The sequence below is a fragment of the Crocuta crocuta genome, unplaced genomic scaffold (assembly GCF_008692635.1).
Source record: "Crocuta crocuta isolate KB4526 unplaced genomic scaffold, BGI_CrCroc_1.0 scaffold23, whole genome shotgun sequence".
NCBI classification, from domain to species: Eukaryota; Metazoa; Chordata; class Mammalia; order Carnivora; family Hyaenidae; genus Crocuta; species Crocuta crocuta.
This window is the reverse complement of record NW_027529439.1, coordinates 340,682-362,353: the sequence shown is the minus strand read 5'-3', so window position 1 is coordinate 362,353 and position 21,672 is coordinate 340,682. Positions and strand designations below refer to the sequence as shown.

Sequence of the window (21,672 nt, the reverse complement as noted above, 5' to 3'; positions counted from 1 at the left end):
CCCAGTCACCCCCGGAGATACTGACTCAGCAGGGCCCAAGCAAGGCTGGGTCTTTATTGTTGGAAACTTCTTCAGGAGAGTCAGACATTCCCTGAGCTAGAAATCACTGGTTTAGATGATCCCAGAGTGACACATCACTGAGGTGTGGAGACCACATGGAATTTCTGAAATGTCTGCATCTGATAGGACCTCGCATGCCCTCTTCCAAATTCCATGTCCTTGTTGCCACATTAACTCAGTCAAAGCTTGTTTTCCCAAGACTTCATCCAAGCATAACCAGCAGGGAGAATGGGGATATGCTGGTCCAAATGAGTCCCCTTATCTGCCAATGGCTCAGAAACCTCACTCCGGGCCTCTCAGAGGAAGTGTATGTGGATTTGTTGGTGGGAAGTTGTCAAGCCTCTCATTCAAAGCTGACTACCTGCTGTTACCACATTCAGATGAAGTGCAAGACAGTCTTGGGCAGGGCCAAGAGGAAGAATAGGTCCGAGAATAGGGCCAGGACAAAGAGTGAAGGATAAGAGAGTGCCCGGCCAGCCAGACCCTGTTCTGATGGCACCCTTCTGTCACTCTGTCACCCCTCCCCCGGCACTCATGGCATCCCCCACCCTTGCCTCTAAGGTGCTCCAAGGCCCAGAGCACCCCTCACGCACTCTGCTCCCTGCCCCTCACATCCCACAGTCGCGGCAGGGCTCCACAGCCCTTAGCCTCGCCTTCTTCTGTAGCTGAATCCTGTCCCTCTTCAAGGCCACCGAGAGTCCACTGGCACTGATGAACCTCCTCCTCCCTAGCTGATGTCAGCACTTAATGTGCATGTGCTTCAGCAGGTGGTAGGGGCAGATGCTGGGAACACAGGGTCCTGGTCAGTAAAAGGCTATCGTCAGCAGAGCTCACCCTCTCTCTGCACATACCACCAGGAACCACCAGGAGTCCGGCCTGTCACCAAATTAGTACTGCAGAACAGCCAGGGATCCCTTTACACTGTCACTTCATCTTTCAGGATGGAGAAAGAAGACTCATATTCCTCAGTATATCAGCTAGAGCCAGACAAAGCTGAACTCAAACCCCATTTCTGACCTTTCCAAGTGGGTAAGCTTGATTATCCCAGAAGCTCGCTGGACATCAGGTCCTGGGCTTTAAAACCAAGGATGACCATGAATATGAGCTAAGATCATCAGTGTGAGCTCCTGCCCAGTCAGCCAGGGGCTCTCCCCAGACAGCAGGGTCAGGCGTGACTTCTGGAGGATGGAGGCCTGGCACACCCCATTCCCAGTCACCAGGAACCTTCCCAAGAGTTGCTCCTGGTACCCTTCATTCCAGGCAGGCAGTGGACAGAAGGATCCAGCCTGGCAAGCATTGGAGCCTGGACACAGGGCTAGGCACAGGAAAGGGCACCCCAGGGCAAACCCACATGCTACCTACCCACTTGGCCCTCTTCTCAGCCCTGCCCCAGACTGGATGCCCAGATGCCAGCACTGCAGGGGACACCATGCTGGGGACTGGGCTGAGTACAGTGCCATACGTGCTCCCCAGCCAGGAGGGCCATGCATCTCACCCTCCCCAGGGGCCCAGCCAGCCAGGGGCCCACTCCCTTCTAACTGCATGTAACTTTATAACTCTACATTGGACAGCATGTCTAACCTCATGGTGATCCCTTCCTTCTGTATCCACCTAACATGAGAAGAAGTGGGCACTAGGAGGGAGAGGGGACAGAAATGAAGATGCAGCCCTCCTTGTGTGCACTTCTGGAAAGGTGAGGAGGTTCAACCACTGTTCTCTGTGCCCACAGTGCTGTCCTGACATGGGGCAAGGCCACATGACACCACAATGCTACCCACGGTGAAACTATAAGTCAGGCTCATCCCACTGTCTTGAGCCTCCAGAGCAGAAAGGAAAAAAAACCCAGAAATAATAATGCCTAGTCTTAGAAGACTCCTCCCCAAGCTGTGGCAGGAGAGCTGTCCCCATTCCTCAGGAGCATGCATCAAGCCCCTTCAGGTATGTGTTCTCCTCCCATATTCCCACACCAGGGCCTGCACCATGCCCTCACCAGGCTGTGCCCCTCCACCTCCCACAACCCAGCCATCCCCCATAGCCCCTGCATGGCAGAAGAGGGATCCAGCTCCAAGGGAGGCAACTGCTTAAGTGTGTTCCCAGAAGTAAACCTCTGCTCCTGTTTGCCCCCAGAAAATTCTCAGAAGGATCCCCATCAAGGAGGTTTCCCTAGCCATAAAGGTAGACACTCCCGGGGTACATTATTCCTGCTGTAGTCCCAAGATTTGGCCATTCTAAAATATGAAAATCCAAGATACCTAGCTGGTCCAAAAGAAGAACAAGAACAATAAGTGATCATGTATAGAAAGATTCAAAACCCTTCCCAGCTTCAACACCTGGAACCAAAGTCTTAAGGAAGGATAAGTGCACAATCCAAGTGACCCAGGGTTTCTACTAGATCCTGGCAGTCAGCATGCAGATTCCCGACCAAGTTTTGCAATCAGAGTTACTCAGAGGTCATCAGGGGAAAGAGTATGCCAGGGCACCTCCCTCTTCTTAGTCAAGGAAGCCAGAACACAGCACATGAGCCCAGGGCCTCTGACCTCTCCTCCCCATACCCAGGGGAGCTCACTGAGAAAACTGACTTTGCCCTACATGACAGATGGCCCATGCCATGGGAAACTTCACCAATCACAGGGCTGTTTTACCCCAAAGCACCTCACCCATCAACCTCATTATGTCCATTAAGGATCCATCCCTTCAATTGCCCTAATATTTTAATAAAGGAGTTTCCTCATTTAAGTGATTAATTTGGGGGCAAGGAGAAGAGCAAGGAGCAAGGGTCAGGCCCACAAGGAGGAGGAGGAGCTGCCTTTTAGCTGACTAGAGTTTGTTCTCCCAAGGGGAAGTCCTCACTCTGAAAACACCACTCCACAGGGCCACTCCATGCCTTTTATCATCAAATGCAAACTCCTCATCATCCCAAACCCTGTTCTGGGCTTTTATCCCCCATGTTCCACACTCAGCCACCCATCAGAAGAGAAAGATGTTTCCATTTTGCAGATGAGGATACAGAGGGTCAGAAAGGTAGAATGACTTGCTCGAAGTCATACACAGCCAGAGGACAGAGCAGGCATGGAGCACAGGTGTCTGTCTACCACCACCCTCCCAGTCCACCTCACCCTAGAGCACACTCACCGGCCATTGTTTCTCTACCTTCATCATCACACTGCTCCCTCCTGTGCTCTCAAAATCCAGCCCTCCTCAGAACTTCCCCAAAGCCTGCTTCAACCGGGTGTCCATGCTGGAGTCTTGCTTCCTACTGCTGGCACCCACAGGGACCCTCCTTTCTGTCACAATCAGGGCCAAGGAAACAAAGAAGCCTGTGCAGGAGGTGTCTCCAGGCTGCAGGCCTGCCCCAACTCTATGTGTGTTGGTCTCGCTGCCTCAGAGAGAGGGATGCCAGACCACATCTTGTATTCTCTGTGGGCCCTCCACATTAGGCACAAGGCTGTGTAGAGTCTCAATAACACCCAGTGTCTCCCCACCAAGTCCAGGAAGAAAGCTGTCCATCCCCTCGATGCCCATCCAGGGGTTCTGAGGTAGGCAGGGTAGAAGGAGGCCTGACACCCCTTTCACTCCTCTGTTTCAGTAAGAAGATATAACAGCCACAGAAATCACCCCCTCCAGGGCCTTGACCCACAGTGAAAACTAAACTCAGTTCACATTGTGGGCACACCCAATACAATACCTGCTCTTTTTGGTGCAGCCTGTGGATGTCTAGCTCTATTAACTGTGATCGTGACTACCACACTGAGCCACGCCTGCTGGTGCTGGAATAGCATAGGTCTCATCTGGTCCCTCATTTTACATCTGGGGACACTGAGGCCCAGAGTGACAGGCCTCAAGGTCACAGAGCTGGCCAGGGCTAAAATTCTTAAGCTCTGGGCTCGAGTTCAAGTTCAGACCTCTTTTTGCAGAACTCAGACAAAAGATGAACTGAGCCTTGGAAATACTCTAAGACACCCACAGCCTGCTGTCACCTATGTTTCAGGGCACCCACATACACCCCACCCATGGGGTGACACCAGCACAGGACCTCAGCTTGCTCCACTCTATGCCCTCGCCCATCCCCAGCTTTAGAAATCCCTAACCCAGACCTCCAAGATCCAGGCAGACAGTGATCTTGAAGCCTCATATCTCACCACCAACTTCCTGAGGACAGGGATCTGTGTTCCACATCCCCATCCCCAAGGGCCTCTAGAATCTGTCCATTTGCACTAGAGGTGAAGGACAATCTTCTAAAAAGGAACTATGCTAGAAAAGGACACACGGACAATCAAAAGGTGCAGTGCCTAGGGTGCTATCTGGCTGCACAGCCTCAAAGAGCCACCTGACTTATCCATGCCCCAGCTGGCCTCTGCAGTCTCTGCCCCCAGAGACCTTAAGCCCCCCATGCCTGGCCTCAGGTGATGCAGGAGGGGCCCAGGGTCTGAAGTCTGCTGGTTCATTAGGATAGAACAGCTTCCTCCAGCTGGCTCTGAACACTCTTCTCTGGGTAAAGGTAGGCTGGAAGTTGGGCTAGGGCAGCCCTCTGGCCTCGGCTCCAGCCTAAGGTCACAGTCTGCCCTCTTTCCTGGAAGATGCGTGCAGGCTGTCCCAGGCTGATCCCTGCCAAGCAAAGTATTCCTGCCCCTTCACTTCCCAGTGGGAAAAAGTGCCATATCTCTGAAGGAGGGAGCTCAACAGAACCATGCTGATTATCTCTCCTCCCACAGCCCCATTGCCAGCCCAGGGCCCACCTGCACTGCTGACTACATTCCTGCAGCTTCCTGATCCATCCAACAGGGTGCTCCTTGGAGCCAGTGCCAGCTGGTGTCACAGAGGGAAGGAACTGATGGGGCAGGCGAGGACACAGGGCCTCCCCAGGATTCCTGAAGCCCATCCTGTCAGGCCTTCCTTACCCGAGGGAGGTGAGATTACAAATATGTGCCAGGGTTAGGAATAGCAGAGTCCATGTACGGGCAACACAGGGCACAGCTCCCAGAACAGGTGGCAGGACCCTATGTGCAACCCAAGAGAACATTCCAGGACAGATCCCAAACACAAAGAGAAAGTAAGTTGTAGAAAAGTACCTGGAGAATAAGCACACTCAAAATGCATATGTGTGAGTGCACCACGTGTGTATCTGCCCAGACATGTGATGAATAGTGGAGATTCTGGTGAGCAGAATAGAGGTGTCACTTGTGCCCACTACAAGTTCTACAATGATTCTCCAGGAACACGCCTCCTCACAAAAAGTTAGCAGTCACAGGAGGGAGAGACTCTGGACTCCTGAGGAATGAGACATGTCAGTGACCATTCCCTATGAGCTAAACCCCGGGCAGAGGCCCTGCATAGGCCTGTTTGACAGATTCCATCATTGGGCCCCAGTGGGGCTGCTGATAATGGCTGCAGCAGGTGATAGTGCCAGCTGGGGACATGACCCCACCACTCTCTGCCCCTGGACAGATCAATTCTTCTCTCTGAGTCCCCTCCTTATCTGGAAGATAAAGCTTTGACAACCTATTTGGGAAAAAGATCAGAACAGTGGTTGCTTCAGGAGGGTAGGGATGGTGACTGAGAAGGGGCACGGGAACCCTCTGGGACAGTGGTCATTGTTATGTATCTCATAGGGGTTTGGGTTACACAGGTATACACACTAATAAAACTCAGCAAACGCACATGTGTGCATCTTGTTGTATGTAAATTTCATGTCAAAAGAGAGAAGATAAATACACAAATAACTGTAGTTGATGTTACGTCGTCAAATTACTCAGGGAATATGTGTTAATGTCTTCAACTTACTATGAAATGTATCCAAAAATAAGATGCACTGACCCATGGAGGGATGGATATACAAATCACATGTGATAAAAACAAGCATCGTAAAATGTTAAGGGTAGAATTTACATGGTAGGTAGACAGTAGGTGCGCTACTTGAAAATTGTCAAATTATGAAATTTTCCATAACAAAATGTTGGAAATAACAATAAGAACAATAATAATTCCTATGTAATCAGGCTGTGGTATTTAAATAAAATAACTTAGGTACAATGCTTAAAACATTTCTGGAGCTCAGAAAGTACTTGATGAACAGTAGCAGCTACCATAATCATCAACATGTTTATTTAATACGTACTACTTTCGGGGCACCTGGATGGCTCAGTTGGTTAAGCGTCCAACTTTGTCTCAGGTCATGATCTTGCAGTTCGTAGGTTTGAGCCCTGTGTGGGCTCTATGCCAACAGCTCAGAGCCTGGAGCCTGCTTTGGATTCTGTGTCTCCCTCTCTCTCTACCCCTCCCTGTTTGCACTCATATCTCTCTCTCAAAAATAAATAAATGTTAAAAAAGTAAAAATAAAAAATAAGTACTACTTTCACCTCCAACACATTCTATTATGTCCCCGTGCTTACAGGTGGAATCACTTTGGTTATCACAAGTACCCCATCCTACAGATGGGAAATTATAGGGCTTCACAAGTTCACCCAGCCAGCAGGAAATGGCTTTAGAATGGCAGATTGCAAATTCCTCTACGTCCAGAGCAAAGGCCACGGTGCTTGTCCCAGGGGTGAGTCCTGGACTCACCGACTTGCTACCTTCTGTGTCTGAGGTCACGGTAGGGGAAGAGTTTGCAGCAGCCACCCCCAACTTCCAAACAAGGTGGGTGTGGTCCCCAGCACACCAGCCTCTGAGAACCCCAGCCTCACAGAGTTTCTTGAAACAGCTCAGGCTCCAACTCTGGAAATTGGTCTTCAGACTGACAAAGCCACTTTGGCTGCCACCACATGAGACACTGGGCAGGAAAGTACTTTATTTTAGTGGCAGTTTATATGCTGGCAGGACATCCAGCACCAATGTCTAGATGGCTTTCCTCTGAGCAGGGAGAAAGAAAATCTCATGTCAAAAACCTAAAATGACCAGGAGAATAATTAACCCATGTCTCTCAAAAACTAGCTGCGATTATAAACAACCTGTACACACACTTCTCTTCTTACTCAAACAGCGTCTAGAAGCAGTTATCTGGTACTAAGCCCAGCTAAGGTTTATAAAACCATTTAAGTATAAGTCTTATTTTTAGAAAGAGAATAATAAATACTTTGCCTGTGCTCGTAAGTGTATCCCTTGCCTGGGGCTGCTTTGGTGCAATGGAACTGAAACAAACTGGCTGCAGTCCTGAAAATTCCCCCATGGCTTACATTTAACCACACATCTCAGCAGACCAGACTAAGCCCAGCTTTTGGATCACTTAACACTGCTGACCATTAACTAGGTGTGGTATCCCTGTGGTCCAGGCCAAGGAGGTATCCCTGGGGTCCAGGCACACCTGAGGCAGGTATAAAAGGAAAATGGTTCATCACTGGGCCAGCTTATCTCCAGCAACCAGTTGGTAAACCCATCTACCCCTAAAGTCTTAATCTTTTACTAAAAAATCATGCTTAAATCAAGTTGGGCCAATAATAGTAATGAACAGTGAAGACAGTTTGTTTGTTAGAACAGTATTCCCCAAACTCAAGTGTGTATAGGGGCCTGGGGTTCTGCCTCAGTTGTCAGCATGGGGCCCAAGGCTCCCAGGGGTCAATGCTGCTGACCGGTGGGCTGCACGGAGGCAAGAGGTTTATCTGTACAGGCTGATGGGGAGACAGGTCAACAAACGATGCAGGCACTGGTAAAGGCTGAGACAGCCGAGGGTTTTTGAGGTCAGGGGATAGTAGGGTGGTGCCTACCAGGAGCTGCAGCAGATTAACAAACATTACCTTGTTGCATCCAAAACTTAAGTAAACTTTTACCAGGTTTGGTGAATTTGGTCTGTGATAAAACCTGAGTCTGAGAAGCAAACAGAAACCTGGGGGTTCCCAGTGGTCCCCAAGTCACCCAAGTGGCAGGGGAGTTACTGTTGCTCTCAGGCCCCCTGATTCCCTGAACATTCCTCCTACCATGCCCCCTCTCACTCCTACCTTGCCAGCTGCAGGTATTCCCTGGACACCTGGGCTTATTCGAGGTCTTGGGTGGGCCTGGGAATTCTTCCTCCAATCTTGGTTACTCCTTCTTGGCAACAAGACCTCAGCTCAAGTGTCACTTCCTCAGACTATTCAGTCTAAAGTGACCACCCAGCCACATGCTACCATGGATTTGAGGATTGTTTGTTACTACAACATAATCCAGCCTGTCCTGACAGATACAGTGGCACTCGGTGAAATTTGTTGGGTGATTGGACGAGAAAAGCCACAAGCTGCCCACCAGGAGAGTGATCATCACTTGATGGTGATGGGTGGATGGTGATAAAGGACATATGACTTAGATTCACAGTGGGTCTGAGATAACATTGTAAACATAAATTTAGGCTTAAGCAGAGGGGGCGGGATTACCCCCTGGGAAGGGGAAACCAATGCCCTGCAATGACTGACCACAAAGATCCCTGAGCAAGGCAGTTCCAGCAGGAGTCAGTGCTTTAGGAAGCCAGGTTACTGTTCCTGGACAGGGGGTTACTTCAAACCCTCAACACGCACACAACATCCAGAAAGGTGCTTGACACATGGAATGTGTGGAGCACTTATCTAAAGACTTGAAGAATACAAATGTCAGGAAGACCCCTATTGAAATGGCTTGATCTTATTTATGGGGCTGCTCTCAGAGCACTGGGAGAAAGATGCTAAATAGATTTATTTATTTCAGCATATATTTTATTTAGCTTGCATTCATGTTTACTTTCCTGGGACCAGAGAACATTTCCAAAGCTGAAACATGCCCCTTGATATTCAGATGACCTCCTGCTCAGAACCAGACAGAAGCACACAGCACTGTGCAAAAAGCCTCCCCATGCCTTGAACATTTGTCATATTTGTGTCCAAAGACCCAGTTCTTTCTCTTTTTTTTCAGTGCATTTTTTAAATTAATTTTTTAGTGTACATCCAAATTATTTAGCATACAGAACAACAATGATTTCAGGAGTAGATTCCTTAATGCCCCTTACCCATTTAGCCCATCCCCTCTCCCACAACCCCTTCAGTAACCCTCTGTTTGCTCTCCATATTTAAGAGTTCCTAATGATTTGTCCCCCTCCCTATTTTTATATTATTTTTGCTTCCCTTCCTTTATGTTCATCTGTTTTGTATCTTAAAGCCTTCATATGACTGAAGTCATATGTTATTTGTCTTTCTCTGACTAATTTCGCTTAGCATAATACTCTCTAGTTCCATCCACATATTGCAAATGGCAAGATTCCATTTTTTTTTTTGATTGCTGAGTAATACTCCATTGTGTATATATATACACCACATCTTCTTTATCCATTCATCCATCAGTGGACATTTCAGCTCTTTCCATGCTTTGGCTATTGTTGATAGTGCTGATATGAACATTGGGGTGCAGGTGTCCCTTCAAAACAGCATACCTGTATCCCTTGGATAAGTACCTAGTGGTACAATTGCTGGAGACCCAGTTCTTTCTATGGGAACCTAATGCCACCAAGTATTGCCAAGGTGAACAGGGCAGCCCTCCCCCAAGCTGGGCAATCTTGCTCCTATAAGCAGCCCAGCAGACATATTTGGTTCTGGTGTGTACCACAGACAGAGAGAGAAGTAAAAGCCCAGAAGATCCTGCTGGGCACTGGGACACACAGTACCTGTAGGTGATCCTCACTTCAGTTCCAGGTTCGTCCCGCTCCCAGATCAAAGCGATGCTCTCTGGGGACTTCTGAACATGCTGATCCAAGCAATTAACTGCACAAAAAAACAGGTTTTATGGATGTTACACTTGGTGCCTTTAAGGTCTGGTTTGCTGTGGCTTGGGCTACTCTCCACTGAGGTGGACCCTACCATCCTCAAAAGTAAGTGTTCTTTCTATCTCCTTTCAAGAAAGGTGATTTGTCAGAGCCTGCAAAATGAAACTAACAATACACAAATAGGATTTCACAAGTGCAGGTGATACCTTGTTAATACTCTGAAGCAGGCTCTTCATACCTGTGGGCCCAACTCTGGCCACACAAGGGTGTCACCCAGGCCACCCCCAGGGACCCTGACCCAATTGGTTCCATGGTTTTCAAGGCTCCCTGGGTAGTTCTAACATGCATCTGGGGCTTAGCACTATAACCTGAGATGCTGGAAAGAATGCTTAACACAACAGGCCACTGGGTTCAGTGCACACTTCATGCAGCAGGCTCTGGAGTCCATATCCTTTCTCGGATGTCCAGCCAGCGCCCTACAAACCAGCCTCTGCTCCAAGTGATGAAATGATGGGGAAATGCCATGCTCATTTTCTGGAAGGCTCTCCTTCCCGCCCACTCTGTTACCCAAGCTCAGATCACATGACTGCCCACAAAAACAGAAGGTCAGTTCTGACGATTTACTATAAGCCCAAAGATTAGTAGGATCAGGTTTGTTTGCTAACATCCTATTCACTACTCTTGATTTCAAGGTGAGCTTAGGTCTGGTTCATGCAGGAACCCTTTCCTATCAGCTCTCACAGCCAGATTTTCATTACTCACTCCCCCTTCAGCAGGAGAAACAAAAACCACAAACAGCTTCTGGGGCCAGGAGTCCCTCTGCCCACTAGGTCTTCAGGATCACCCCAGTGTCCAGGTATATAAATTTTTTCTTTTTTTTTCTTTTGAGTGCAGTTACTTATCTTCTCCAAATCAAAATCCTCGCATATAAATGGGAGATACATTATCTACCACGGGTAACTCACAAAACTATGATTGGAATCAAATACAAAGACTGAATGTTGTAGTGCCATTATATGAATGCAAGGTACTGTTATCAACTGATAATACCATGCAGTGAGCTACAGAGACTTTAATAAACATCTCTTGATATTTATTAACTGTTCTGACGAAAGTTATGAGAGCACATGCCCATAAAGGATTATGTGATTCTTGGGGCGCCTGGGTGGCTCAGTTGGTTAAGCCCCGTGTCCGGCTCTGTGTTGACAGCTCAGAGCCTGGAGCCTGTTTCAGATTCTGTGTCTCCCTCTCTCTCTGCCCCTCCTTGCGTGTGCTCTGTCTCTCTCTCTCTCAAAAATAAATAAACATTAAAAAAAAAAGATTATGTGATTCTTGTAACTCTTGACAGAGTGAACCCATGTGAAAATATTTGCATACTTTAGCTGCATATGTGTGTGAATTACATCTTCCCCCTCTTGGGTTATTTTATCAATCATTTACTCTTATAATAAAAGAATTTCAGGGCCACCTGGGTGGCTCAGTCAGTTAACTCTATTTCAGCTCAGGGCATGATCTCAACAGTTCACAGGTTCAAACCCCACATCAATTCCCTTGCTTGGAATTCTCTGTCTCCCTCTCTATTTGCCCCTCCCTTGGACCCACATTTGTGCATGCTATCTCTCTCTCTCTCTCTCTCTCTCTCTTAAAAATAAATAAATAAATAAATAAANAAAGAAAATCTCATGTCAAAAACCTAAAATGACCAGGAGAATAATTAACCCATGTCTCTCAAAAACTAGCTGCGATTATAAACAACCTGTACACACACTTCTCTTCTTACTCAAACAGCGTCTAGAAGCAGTTATCTGGTACTAAGCCCAGCTAAGGTTTATAAAACCATTTAAGTATAAGTCTTATTTTTAGAAAGAGAATAATAAATACTTTGCCTGTGCTCGTAAGTGTATCCCTTGCCTGGGGCTGCTTTGGTGCAATGGAACTGAAACAAACTGGCTGCAGTCCTGAAAATTCCCCCATGGCTTACATTTAACCACACATCTCAGCAGACCAGACTAAGCCCAGCTTTTGGATCACTTAACACTGCTGACCATTAACTAGGTGTGGTATCCCTGTGGTCCAGGCCAAGGAGGTATCCCTGGGGTCCAGGCACACCTGAGGCAGGTATAAAAGGAAAATGGTTCATCACTGGGCCAGCTTATCTCCAGCAACCAGTTGGTAAACCCATCTACCCCTAAAGTCTTAATCTTTTACTAAAAAATCACGCTTAAATCAAGTTGGGCCAATAATAGTAATGAACAGTGAAGACAGTTTGTTTGTTAGAACAGTATTCCCCAAACTCAAGTGTGTATAGGGGCCTGGGGTTCTGCCTCAGTTGTCAGCATGGGGCCCAAGGCTCCCAGGGGTCAATGCTGCTGACCGGTGGGCTGCACGGAGGCAAGAGGTTTATCTGTACAGGCTGATGGGGAGACAGGTCAACAAACGATGCAGGCACTGGTAAAGGCTGAGACAGCCGAGGGTTTTTGAGGTCAGGGGATAGTAGGGTGGTGCCTACCAGGAGCTGCAGCAGATTAACAAACATTACCTTGTTGCATCCAAAACTTAAGTAAACTTTTACCAGGTTTGGTGAATTTGGTCTGTGATAAAACCTGAGTCTGAGAAGCAAACAGAAACCTGGGGGTTCCCAGTGGTCCCCAAGTCACCCAAGTGGCAGGGGAGTTACTGTTGCTCTCAGGCCCCCTGATTCCCTGAACATTCCTCCTACCATGCCCCCTCTCACTCCTACCTTGCCAGCTGCAGGTATTCCCTGGACACCTGGGCTTATTCGAGGTCTTGGGTGGGCCTGGGAATTCTTCCTCCAATCTTGGTTACTCCTTCTTGGCAACAAGACCTCAGCTCAAGTGTCACTTCCTCAGACTATTCAGTCTAAAGTGACCACCCAGCCACATGCTACCATGGATTTGAGGATTGTTTGTTACTACAACATAATCCAGCCTGTCCTGACAGATACAGTGGCACTCGGTGAAATTTGTTGGGTGATTGGACGAGAAAAGCCACAAGCTGCCCACCAGGAGAGTGATCATCACTTGATGGTGATGGGTGGATGGTGATAAAGGACATATGACTTAGATTCACAGTGGGTCTGAGATAACATTGTAAACATAAATTTAGGCTTAAGCAGAGGGGGCGGGATTACCCCCTGGGAAGGGGAAACCAATGCCCTGCAATGACTGACCACAAAGATCCCTGAGCAAGGCAGTTCCAGCAGGAGTCAGTGCTTTAGGAAGCCAGGTTACTGTTCCTGGACAGGGGGTTACTTCAAACCCTCAACACGCACACAACATCCAGAAAGGTGCTTGACACATGGAATGTGTGGAGCACTTATCTAAAGACTTGAAGAATACAAATGTCAGGAAGACCCCTATTGAAATGGCTTGATCTTATTTATGGGGCTGCTCTCAGAGCACTGGGAGAAAGATGCTAAATAGATTTATTTATTTCAGCATATATTTTATTTAGCTTGCATTCATGTTTACTTTCCTGGGACCAGAGAACATTTCCAAAGCTGAAACATGCCCCTTGATATTCAGATGACCTCCTGCTCAGAACCAGACAGAAGCACACAGCACTGTGCAAAAAGCCTCCCCATGCCTTGAACATTTGTCATATTTGTGTCCAAAGACCCAGTTCTTTCTCTTTTTTTTCAGTGCATTTTTTAAATTAATTTTTTAGTGTACATCCAAATTATTTAGCATACAGAACAACAATGATTTCAGGAGTAGATTCCTTAATGCCCCTTACCCATTTAGCCCATCCCCTCTCCCACAACCCCTTCAGTAACCCTCTGTTTGCTCTCCATATTTAAGAGTTCCTAATGATTTGTCCCCCTCCCTATTTTTATATTATTTTTGCTTCCCTTCCTTTATGTTCATCTGTTTTGTATCTTAAAGCCTTCATATGACTGAAGTCATATGTTATTTGTCTTTCTCTGACTAATTTCGCTTAGCATAATACTCTCTAGTTCCATCCACATATTGCAAATGGCAAGATTCCATTTTTTTTTTTGATTGCTGAGTAATACTCCATTGTGTATATATATACACCACATCTTCTTTATCCATTCATCCATCAGTGGACATTTCAGCTCTTTCCATGCTTTGGCTATTGTTGATAGTGCTGATATGAACATTGGGGTGCAGGTGTCCCTTCAAAACAGCATACCTGTATCCCTTGGATAAGTACCTAGTGGTACAATTGCTGGAGACCCAGTTCTTTCTATGGGAACCTAATGCCACCAAGTATTGCCAAGGTGAACAGGGCAGCCCTCCCCCAAGCTGGGCAATCTTGCTCCTATAAGCAGCCCAGCAGACATATTTGGTTCTGGTGTGTACCACAGACAGAGAGAGAAGTAAAAGCCCAGAAGATCCTGCTGGGCACTGGGACACACAGTACCTGTAGGTGATCCTCACTTCAGTTCCAGGTTCGTCCCGCTCCCAGATCAAAGCGATGCTCTCTGGGGACTTCTGAACATGCTGATCCAAGCAATTAACTGCACAAAAAAACAGGTTTTATGGATGTTACACTTGGTGCCTTTAAGGTCTGGTTTGCTGTGGCTTGGGCTACTCTCCACTGAGGTGGACCCTACCATCCTCAAAAGTAAGTGTTCTTTCTATCTCCTTTCAAGAAAGGTGATTTGTCAGAGCCTGCAAAATGAAACTAACAATACACAAATAGGATTTCACAAGTGCAGGTGATACCTTGTTAATACTCTGAAGCAGGCTCTTCATACCTGTGGGCCCAACTCTGGCCACACAAGGGTGTCACCCAGGCCACCCCCAGGGACCCTGACCCAATTGGTTCCATGGTTTTCAAGGCTCCCTGGGTAGTTCTAACATGCATCTGGGGCTTAGCACTATAACCTGAGATGCTGGAAAGAATGCTTAACACAACAGGCCACTGGGTTCAGTGCACACTTCATGCAGCAGGCTCTGGAGTCCATATCCTTTCTCGGATGTCCAGCCAGCGCCCTACAAACCAGCCTCTGCTCCAAGTGATGAAATGATGGGGAAATGCCATGCTCATTTTCTGGAAGGCTCTCCTTCCCGCCCACTCTGTTACCCAAGCTCAGATCACATGACTGCCCACAAAAACAGAAGGTCAGTTCTGACGATTTACTATAAGCCCAAAGATTAGTAGGATCAGGTTTGTTTGCTAACATCCTATTCACTACTCTTGATTTCAAGGTGAGCTTAGGTCTGGTTCATGCAGGAACCCTTTCCTATCAGCTCTCACAGCCAGATTTTCATTACTCACTCCCCCTTCAGCAGGAGAAACAAAAACCACAAACAGCTTCTGGGGCCAGGAGTCCCTCTGCCCACTAGGTCTTCAGGATCACCCCAGTGTCCAGGTATATAAATTTTTTCTTTTTTTTTCTTTTGAGTGCAGTTACTTATCTTCTCCAAATCAAAATCCTCGCATATAAATGGGAGATACATTATCTACCACGGGTAACTCACAAAACTATGATTGGAATCAAATACAAAGACTGAATGTTGTAGTGCCATTATATGAATGCAAGGTACTGTTATCAACTGATAATACCATGCAGTGAGCTACAGAGACTTTAATAAACATCTCTTGATATTTATTAACTGTTCTGACGAAAGTTATGAGAGCACATGCCCATAAAGGATTATGTGATTCTTGGGGCGCCTGGGTGGCTCAGTTGGTTAAGCCCCGTGTCCGGCTCTGTGTTGACAGCTCAGAGCCTGGAGCCTGTTTCAGATTCTGTGTCTCCCTCTCTCTCTGCCCCTCCTTGCGTGTGCTCTGTCTCTCTCTCTCTCAAAAATAAATAAACATTAAAAAAAAAAGATTATGTGATTCTTGTAACTCTTGACAGAGTGAACCCATGTGAAAATATTTGCATACTTTAGCTGCATATGTGTGTGAATTACATCTTCCCCCTCTTGGGTTATTTTATCAATCATTTACTCTTATAATAAAAGAATTTCAGGGCCACCTGGGTGGCTCAGTCAGTTAACTCTATTTCAGCTCAGGGCATGATCTCAACAGTTCACAGGTTCAAACCCCACATCAATTCCCTTGCTTGGAATTCTCTGTCTCCCTCTCTATTTGCCCCTCCCTTGGACCCACATTTGTGCATGCTATCTCTCTCTCTCTCTCTCTCTCTCTCTTAAAAATAAATAAATAAATAAATAAAATTGAACTTTCTGGCTCCTAACAGGTGTACAAGTTATACTTCAGAAAATTTAATAAACAAAGATAGAAGTCATCTGGAAAAATTACTGATAGTACTGTTACGGGAAAGTTTTTTTAAGTTACTGGAAAAACAAAAGAGAAGAAATGCCATAAAAACAGCAGATAGAGGCGCACCTGGGTGGCTCAGTCAGTTGTGTCCAACTTCAGCTCAGTTCATAATCTCACAGTTCATGAGTTCGAACCCCATGTCAGGCTCTGTGCTGGGAGCACAGAGCCTAGACTGTTTCAGATTCTGTCTCCCTCTCTCTCTGCCCCTCCCCCATTCACACTCTCTCTCTCTCTCTCTCTTTCTCTCTCTCTCTCTCTCTCAAAAATAAATAAACATTTTAAAAAAAGAAAAAAATAGCAGAAAGAAAACACAAAAAGAAGTCAAACTGAGAAAGGTTGGTGGCAAAACCTGGGTTTACACAAGAAACCTGACATCAGTGTGTGTGTATGTGTGTGTGTCTCAATCAGTCCAAAATTTAGAAATCAAGAGTTTTCACACTAAAACCACAGATTTCTGGCTTCTCTTGAACAATCATCAGATGAGGTCACACCCTAGTCTAGGAACTAAAGCAGTGACTGCCCCACAGGAGGGCCTTGCCCTTCCTCCCTCCTACATCCCTACATCTCCATCCCCCAACACAAGCCCAATGCTCCCCCCACCCCTGTTTTCAGGCCCTGAAGGACCTAAGTGATGAACCAAGATAAAGTGACCCTGGGCAGGTCACAACAAGCCTGAAAGTGCCCAGCTGAGAATCCGCAGATGGTTATAGCTGTGCACTGTGTGGGGATGGGTGGTCCAGTGGGAAGAGGGGGCTGCTCCCATGTGCACGTGAATGCTCGTTGGCCCCTGGCTATTCCAGGCATCACAGGGGAGCTAGTTACAAGAGCAAACTCTTAGCCTCACCCCAAACCTACCCCATAGACGATCCCCTGAAATGTGTGCATGCCAAACCAAGATGCCTGCTCTAAAATACCTTCTCCCACTCTGAGTCTGACCCTTTGAGTCACCCTGAAAAGTGGGCAGCTAAGGTGCCTAGAAAACCAGGTGTTCTGCGTGGTCCAGTGACCTGTCCAAAGCCACGGCCAGAAAGCAGTGGAAAGGGCCACAAACCACACATGACGCCTCACCCAGGATTCATCTCCTGGCATTGCTTGTTCCCACAGCAGCCAGGGCACCAGATATTCTTATCTCATTAGGGATGGTCCAGCTTTGAGCCAAGACCCTCATGGCCTCAGACCCCAGGAGGACATCCTGTACCTGGTTTACACCAAGCAAAAAAGCAGAGCTGCAGAAAGTAGAGAAGGAACACCTGCCACAAGATGGACTTTAGGAATCCAGCGTGTGGATGGATGGCCAGTGAGACCAGCCATGTATCCTCATCTTCCTGGGGCTGATGGATGGCAGGAATCCAGGCAAGTAAGTATTGAGCCCTGGGTGCAGTGTCCCCTACGTGCCTTCCCTGCACACAGGGAGTGTTCAACTAGCAGCCGCCAAGGATGTACATGATCTACCTCTCCCCACTGGCCATGTAGAGTCTGGTGAGCTCCTTCTTGCTTCAGGGCCTTTGCTATGTTTTTCCTTGCCTGGGGGACACTGTCGCACTGTCCCTACTGCTGCCTTTCACCTGGTGCCCACACTCCTGCAGGTCTGGCCTGTATGTTCCCACTCTCACAAAGCACTTCAACACCCTGTTGACCTCATGCCTCCCTCTAACTTTTCCTGAGATGTTTATACTTGCTGCCTCTCTGTAGGCTGGGACCCAATGTCCTGTAAATATTTGTACCTCTGCAGCCTAACCCATAGCACAGAGTAAAGAAGGACCACAGCTCTGAATGATGGACAGACTATTCAAGTTCTCAGGCTGGAGGGCAACATTGGAGTCTAAAGGGCTCCATGACTACAGAAAGAATAGACCTCTTGTCTCTGTGGCTTTATCCCTCAAGGTCTCTGTCTAATCTAAATGAGCACTTCTGAATCCTCCAGAATCCCCAGAGGGCTTGTTAGCACAGAGATGGTGAGGCTTCACCCTGAGTCTCTGAATGAGCAGGTCCGGTGGGCATGAGCATCTTCACCTCTAGTAAGATCCCACTTGCTGCCGCTGCCAGTTCGGGACCCTGCCCCAGCAGATGGCTGTGTATGCATACACCTACACACTTCTATTCCAGATTGGGGTGGACAGGGGCACCTTTCTTTTTCCTTTGAGGACAGGAGTAATTAAAGATTCGGGACACCCGGGTGGTTCAGTCAGTTAAGTGTCCAACTTCAGCTCAGGTCATGATCTCACAGTTCATGAGTTCGAGCTCCGCATCAGACTCTATGCTGACAGCACAGAGCCTGGAGCCTGGTTTGGATTCTATGTCTCCCTCTCTCTGCCCCTCCCCTCCCATCTCTCTCCAAAATAAATAAACATTAAAAAATTATTTTAAAAAATAAAATTCTCTGTAAGATATCTGGCCAAACCCTTGCTGGATGGCAGCTTGGAGTCATGGGGAAAACCCATGCTCTGGAATCTGGACCCTGTCCAACCATTCACTAACCACAGACAGTGCTCTGCTTATCTAATTTAAATCTCACTTTCCTAATCCATCGTGGGAGTAATGCCTCCTGATTCGGAGAGAGGATAGGAATTAGATGCCATTTGAGGGTTTCCAGCATGGGGTCAGATGGTGCTGCTGTGTTCCCAAGAGAAGCACCCTCCACAGCTGCCCACTCAGATGACACAAACATGTACACAAAGAACAGCTCAGGGTCTGGATGACAGTAGTCCTAAAATGCCATGTATGTGTTGGCTTTTAACACATATATATGGTTCCCACTATTGTCTTCATTGCAGGGAGGAAAAGAAAGAAGGGGGGTGGGGGTGAAAGGAAGGAAATTCTTCCTTCACATTAATTTTTTTATTGATGGGGGAGGGGCACAGAGAGAGAGGAACAGAGAAACTGAAAGAGAATGTTAAGCAGACTCCACACTCAGTGTGGAGCCCAACAAGGGGCTTGATCCCACACCTCTGCGATCATGATGTGAGTTAATATCAAGAATCAAACACCAAATAAGCCACCCAGGCACCCCACTTCTGCACATTTAAAAACAAGCTTCTACCAAAAGAACTGGGCAGTGGGACAAGAAAATTCCATTTCCAAAAACAAGTGGGCAAGGACCTAGGTCGATTTAAGGCTCAGCCAAACACCACCTTTTCCAATTCCCCAGCACACAGTGACCTCTCACTCCCTGTCACTCTGTGGCTTACACCATTTAATGCTTACTTACCTGCCCAGTGGTTCCCCATTCAGGAACATAATGCTAACTCTGCTAAATCCTTCCCCATCTGGGTCACAAGTCCCTGAGGACAGGGACCATGTGCCTAAGATTCCTTTATCATGGGGTAATAGGGAGGGGTGCTATCATAATTCTCCCCTTAGCAGCTAGAAAAATCTTAAGCAAGTTATCCCAGTGTGGATTTGCTCGCTTACTTATTTTTGGTTCATCTCCAGGCAGAATGCATGCCCTGTGGCATTGGGGGATTTTCCATACTGTTCATCACTATACATAAGTTGGAGCCTTCATTTCCACATCTGTACAATGGGAAGACCAATCACTTCACACTGGTGTCATGAGGACAAGATGATATGAGGCTCCACTGTTTTCCTAAGTAGAGATCTACTTAGGGGCCTAACACAATTCTGCAAACAGATAAGCAAATGCCTGCTGGTGGTTCACGGGTTTTGAGTTGTGTTTTTAAAAAAAGATTACAATAGGATTATCATTTCCATTGTAAAGATAGCACACACTTATATAGGAATTTTCAAGAACTCTTGTCAGATGTTTAAGTACATCCCTCCCCCTCCAAAACTCTAAGTGAACCCACGTACAGAAATTCAATTTTAATCAAAAGAAATGAGGTAGTTAATATTCACAAAGGGATTCACAGTGGGTTTTCTTTAAATAGAAAATCTCCCTGGCACATTTTAAGAGATTACATCAGTCATAAATTTATTTGCCAACTTTCCAGAAGCATCTGCTATTTAAAGTAAGTCATGCGTCTGACAACTGGGAAGAATTCAGTCTCTTTAGGAGGGCACTCCTCCTAAGACCTGGGGTTACAGTTTCATTTAGACTTCCTGGAAAGACTTTAGAAAAGTTACTTTAACCATTGAGAGAAAAGTGGACCATAGAAGTGCAGCATCTTCCATTCTCAGTGCATCTGCCTTCTGAATTAGGGGAGGTGGAATTGTAAAGAGGAGAAAAGTATAGCAAGTGGCTTCCACAGCTGCAATTCATGCTCCAAAAAGCATCCAGAAATCTCTGGTTAAAAATAGTTTTTCTACACCCTTGCTTAAAAGTAAGAAAACTCATATTTTTTTTAAAGAAATCTGATTCAGAATTTGGTGTTTAGAAAACAGAATTTAGTTGTGTGTTTTGAAAGCAACACACATCATTACCCTCCAGTTCTGCATTTGCAACTTCCTGACATCCTGAGTTTATATGCCACAGAGCAAAAACTTTTATCTGCTGAGCCCTGCAAAAGACAGGGCCAAATTTCAAAGACTGGTAAAAATCCTTTTTAGATACTAACCCTTTATCAGCTATGTCATTTGTAAATATCAGAGGGGCGGTGTGGAGAGGGGTGAAATAGCCAATGGGGATTAAAGAGTACACTTACTACAATGAGCACTGAGTAATGTATAGAATTGTTGAATCACTATAGTGTACACTTGAAACTAATATAACACTGTATATTAACTATTTAGGAATTAAACTAAAAATATTTTTAAAAGAATCCTTTTTAGAATTCTTCTTAGATCTCAGCTTTCCATAGAAACTTTAGAAGCACTTTTATGTAAATGTAATAGAAGCAAGTCACTGAAGGCTGGGAACTCTATCTGCTCTTCTCAGGGGTCCTCTAACACCATGACCCCACCTAACAATCTAGCTATCCCAGAGCCCCAGGATGGACTTTGAGAGCCATGTCGACCACCTGCAAGCCTTCCCAAGCCTGCTTCCTGCTTATCCAAGACTGATCAGATACAAACTCCTGTGGTCTTGTTCAGAGAAAACAGCATTCCCAGTAACACTGCTGAAGGCCAAGTTCAAGGTCACAGGCTTCCTCATGATCCATTAATAAATAACAAAAGCCAGTGACTGGGTACAGTTCTCTCACTTATCACTTGCTGCTAACCACAGCCCCAGGTATCCCCAGGTTGTTCACTCCTGGTCAGAAGAAGCCTAGCAGCCTCTGCTTTGGTCTCTGAAATTGCTGGTCACCAGCATTCCCTAGGCCCAGCAACAGGCTGTAACAAGCCCTACGTAGGTGCTTTAGGCCACAGTTCCAACTGAGCCCAGCCTGTAGTCATCCCAGCCCAGGCCCCAGACCCGGAACTGAGAAGCAAGGCAGATGCAACAGCCCAGAGAGCCTTCAGGAGCAGAAACAAGTCATCCCCAACAGGCCTTGTCCAAAGTCCTGACCCACAGAATCTGCGAGAGTAATAAAATGGTTGCTGCCTTATGCCAGTAAACGGGGTGGTGGATATGCAACAACAGTAATTAGAATAGAGTTCAATTACACACTATACTTATTTTACAGAGGAGGAGATGCACACAAAGAACAGTAAGGGGAAAGTAAGGATCAAACCTAGGTGTGATTCTAGACACACCCAGGACCACTAAACTGTACTGCATCACTCATATACCATTT

The 21,672-nt window shown here is 46.7% G+C and overlaps 1 protein-coding gene across 1 annotated transcript in view; it reads right to left on the bottom strand.

Moving 5' to 3' along the window:
- Positions 1-21,672, bottom strand: part of ACSS1 (acyl-CoA synthetase short chain family member 1) — a 64,896-nt gene that overhangs the window by 40,628 nt on the left and 2,596 nt on the right. The window contains exon 2 of the mRNA XM_077760158.1: positions 14,165-14,261. Within this exon, the coding sequence (XP_077616284.1) occupies positions 14,165-14,261 (97 nt within the window). The remainder of the gene's footprint in view (positions 1-14,164; positions 14,262-21,672) is intronic.